The 4266-nt window shown below is 59.1% G+C and overlaps 1 protein-coding gene across 1 annotated transcript in view; it reads right to left on the bottom strand.

The window, feature by feature from the left end:
* Nucleotides 1-555: 555 nt before the first annotated feature.
* usp34 (ubiquitin specific peptidase 34) overlaps nucleotides 556-4266 on the bottom strand; it is a 47800-nt gene continuing 44089 nt past the window's right edge. Inside the window, 13 exon segments of the mRNA XM_019889635.1 lie at nucleotides 556-746; nucleotides 1180-1378; nucleotides 1465-1605; nucleotides 1730-1870; nucleotides 1957-2036; nucleotides 2110-2233; nucleotides 2447-2574; nucleotides 2654-2758; nucleotides 2838-2945; nucleotides 3040-3166; nucleotides 3245-3323; nucleotides 3417-3574; nucleotides 3576-3905. Coding sequence (XP_019745194.1) covers nucleotides 556-746; nucleotides 1180-1378; nucleotides 1465-1605; nucleotides 1730-1870; nucleotides 1957-2036; nucleotides 2110-2233; nucleotides 2447-2574; nucleotides 2654-2758; nucleotides 2838-2945; nucleotides 3040-3166; nucleotides 3245-3323; nucleotides 3417-3574; nucleotides 3576-3905 — 1911 coding nt within the window.

Here is a 4266-nt window from a genome sequence, read left to right as displayed (position 1 = left end):
CGGGGGGGGGGATGCTTTATTTGCACCACAGTCCAATAATAAAGCACCACTTTTCATCTAGATAGAGAGATTCGTATTTATTGATATTTATATATACGTACATATCAAGATATTTATCTGTCTATGTACGTATATATACGTATATATAAAGATATTTTTATCTATATATGTATAGATATAGTTTTCATTTACACCTCCAGGCGTCACACGTTTGTGACTTTTCTCGCAGTTCTTTCTCATGTACAAATAAAATTGCGGAGTTCTCGTCCCGAGTCAAGGCAACATTTTTTTTTTTTTTTTTTACTCATCTCGCCGCCGTCCCCTCGTCGTTGACAAAAGTACAAAAAGTGGCACAGAGAGGAAGAGGACCGAGGAAGTAAAAACGCAATAAAATTAAATTACGGCAAATAAAAATCCTCACTTTTTGTATAAAACAACACTTTGCCCTTCGAAAAAGAAGAAGAAGAAAAAAAAAAAAAAACTAAAAAGTGCGACTCCAAGGCAACAAAGCGGAGGTTGGGGGGGAGATGGGGTGACTCACAGCGACCATTGATGTCACGACGAGGGCGGGGCTCTCACAGTCAGTTTGGTAACCATGGCGACGGCGGCTTCCAGCGTCCTGCGCAACACGTCCAGCACGTCCTCCGGCCCCTCTTCCGCCGGGAGGGCGGCATCCTCCGGGAGGGGCGGGGCCCGGGCCTCGCCCGCCCTCCGGTCCGGCTCCTCCCGCTCCGCCATCTGGTTCGCTTCGGGCGAGGGGGACGCGGCCGCGGGCGGGGACGGGGGGTCCTGCTCGGTGCCCGGGTCGATGAGGGACGTGTGTGTGTGTGTGTGTGTGTGTGTGTGTGTGTGTGTGTGTGTGTGTGTGTGTGTTGGGGGGTAGTCCAATTATACACATAATGAATGACCCGCAACCTTTTTTTTTTCTTGGAAACCTGCGGTTTCAATTTCTTTCAATTAGCAACAAGTAGCGATAAAACTTGTAACGTGATGCAAAGGCAAAAGAAGAATTTGAATAAACGGGAGAAAAGGAGACGTTTTTTTTTTTTTTTTTTTTTTTTTTTTTTTTGCGGCGCGCAATGCATTGCTGGCCTTGGCCACTCGGGGGCAGTGCAATACGGGTGGGGGGGCATTTCTCATGCCGTCTGGGGCACGAGAGAGAGGACGCCGGCGACCGACGGACGACGGCGCCGTGGTTCGACTCGACAGATCGCCTACCGTCGTCTCGGCGGTGGCGCTGCGCGTCCGCCGCCAGGGCGTCGCGGCGCTGCGCGCAGAGGCGACATCGGGCCATCAGCTCTTGGAGGGCGGGGCCCAGGGCGGGATCGAGGGTCGGGGGCGACTGCACCGACAGCAACAGCGTCAAGGCCCGGAGGTCCTGGAACGACAACGCAAAGGCACGTCCGCCGGCGACACGGCGGGTTGGGGGGGGGGCGGACGGGTGCGCGGCACCGCGCGACGTACCGCGTTGAGCAGGGCGGCGATGCTGCTGAGCTGCGGCCAATCGGACGCGAGCTCGGGCCGCAGGGCGCCGTGCTGACTCAGCACGCTGGCCGCCAAGGCGCCCGCCAAGCTGCAGCAGCTGGCGCCCGACAACACCTGCACCTGGACACACGCGCGCGCCAACACGCCAGTCGCGCCTTTGAACCAAGGTCATTACGGTTGACAGAAAGCGATCCGAGTCGTGAAAACGCAAGAGAGAGGGCGGGGGGAGCGAACGCATGCCTACCTTATGCAGGAAGCACGTGAGGAAGGCGTAGGCGGCGTTGTTGTTGAGGAAGCCGCGCTCGTCCATCAGGATGCACTTGATGTACTCGCTGAAGGTCGGGTCGTCGCACAGCAGCTTCACGCAGGTCTTGGACAGCAGGGACTGAAAAACACACGCACCGGCGTTTTTTTTTTGGGTGGGGCTTGGGGGCGGGGCGCCCGATGACAGCTTTTTGCGGCGGCTCGAACCTGCGATTGGCACAGTTCGGTCCACAGTTTGGGGAAGAGGGCGAGGTGCAGGGGGAGTCCTTCGTACGCCATCAGCACACCTGGCGGGACAAAGCAAAAAAAAGTGAGCCGGGCGGGTGCGGGTGCGGGTGCGGCGATCGGAAGACACGCAACTCAGCTTGACCAGCGTGTCGCTGAACTTCTCGCAGTTGATGGCCACGCGACACACCAGGTGAATGAACTGCTGGTACGACAGGAAGTAGTCCAGCAGCATGCGGTCGTATCCCTCGTCTTTGCCCTGCCGGCCCCGACGCAAGCACACGCGCAGAAACGCAATGGCACGACACGCATGGACGCACAAGAGCACGCGCGCAAAAAAGTAAAACGACACAAAGCCAAAAGAAAGTGAGAAAAAGCAACACAAAAGAAAAAAAAAAAAACAAGACCATTGAGCGAGCGGCCTTTTCAAAATAAAAGGAGAAAGAGGCGGATCCGCCTCCTCCCGCCTGACCTTTGCGCTCTCCACCATGGAAGGCAGCAGGCACATGTTGAGTTCGGGCCTCGGGGGGCGGACGTTGCTCTTGGCCCCACCCAGCAGCTTCAGGTTCTCTCGGCAGGGCAGGTACGGCCCCATCGACACTGCGGGCACAAGGACGTGGAAGCGGCGCCGTCGCCGGGGCAGCGGCGGCGGCGGCGGCAGCGGAGCGGCGCAACTCACTGGGAATGTTGCCGTGGTGGTACGTGAAGTGGTTGTGCTGCAGGAAGGGCACCAGCGTGTGCAGGAAGTCGTGCGGGCTGAGCAGCAGCAGCTCCTTCAGCGCGTCTGCGGCGAACGAGGCGAACGACAGAACAAATACGTCGATCAAAAAGCCAAGGGCGAGGGTGGACGGGGAGGGGCTTACCCAGGCACGCGTTGCGAAGCTCGGGCGGGCTGTACGAGTTGAGCAGCGTGAGGAGCTTGTGGGCAAAGTCGATCCTCTCCTGCCACTGGATCAGAGCCTGCTTCACGTCTGCGCCGGCAAACAACAACAACAACAACAACAAAAAAACATCAGCGTGGTTCGGGGGCGGGGCGAGCGGGAGTGGGAGGAGGCGGGGCTTTACCTTTGCGCTGCAGGTAGGGCCTGGTGGCCTTGAGCACCGACAGGAAGATGGAGAGCAGCTCCACCAGGTCGCCGGTGACGTGGCAGGCGGTGGCCTCGTGGTACATCATGTGCAGCGTGCCGAACGACTGCGCGGCAAAGACGGCTTGGCTTGCGTGAGTGGCAACGCCCTCCCCCGAAAACGCCCCCAACTTTCCGTCCCTTACCTCCGTCATGAGGACCAGCCCGCGGTTGAACACCACCAGCAGTCGGTCCTCGTCGTTCTCCAGCAGGACCCGGAAGGCACTGAAACAAACGTCGCCGCTCGCAGGTGAGCGGACACGATTCGAGGCCGCCCAACGGGAGGAGCTTGCGGCGAGCGCGCGTGCGTGCGGCGACCTGATGAGGGTGGTCCAGCACGAGCGGCCGTCCAGACATCTCAGGTAGCAGCCGATGGTGGTCTTCTTGAACTGCTTGACGTCCTCCACCTCGTCCTCCCGCATGTCGGCTCGCCGCGCCACGAAGAGCTGCATCAGGTTGAAGAGCTCCTCCACCGCCTGCGGGGCGGGGCCGCGCGTGAAATGTCAGGTTCTTGAAGGCCCACTGGATGTTCTGGTGCGAGGCCAGCTGGCGGGTGAAGGCGGGCGACTGGTCGCAGCACATGCGCAGGATGCCGTAGTAGGCGGGCAGCATGCCGCGGTTGAAGAGCACCACCTCCTGGTCGTCGTGGTCGGCCAGGATGTAGTTGAAGGCGATGTTCTTGGTCACGGCCGGGTTCTGCACCACCAGCCGCACGTTCTCGCTGCAGTCCACGCACACGTTGTACCAGAAGGAGAGCAGCGCCTGCTTGTTGTGGTTGGTGGCGATGGCCGGCTCCGAGAGCTTGGGCTGCCGCAAAACAAGATGACGCCCGCGTGCGTGTGTCAACCTCGCCGCAACGTTCACCGTTTTGACGCGTTTGGAGGCCATCCATGTTTTTTTTTTTTTTGGGGGGGGGGAGCGTGAGAGTCAGTCGAGCTCTCGCCGTCTTACCACCTGCGGCCACAATATGCCGGGGGGGCAGCACTGAGCTCAAAGACGTGCGGTGCGATCAACAGCAAGATGACGCCCGCGTGCTTCCGGGACTCCCGAGTCGAGGAAACGACAACGCCCCCCCCCCCCGATGCCATTTTGAGGATGGATTGCTCAAAATAGCCATCGGGGGCCTATTCGCTGCGTTCAAATCGGCCAGAAAACGGACGTCGCGACC

Source organism: Hippocampus comes, unplaced genomic scaffold (genome assembly GCF_001891065.2).
Source record: "Hippocampus comes isolate QL1 unplaced genomic scaffold, H_comes_QL1_v1.1 scaffold301, whole genome shotgun sequence".
NCBI lineage: Eukaryota > Metazoa > Chordata > Actinopteri > Syngnathiformes > Syngnathidae > Hippocampus > Hippocampus comes.
The sequence above is the reverse complement of the archived record's forward strand: the minus strand, read 5'-3'. Positions and strand labels throughout refer to the sequence as shown.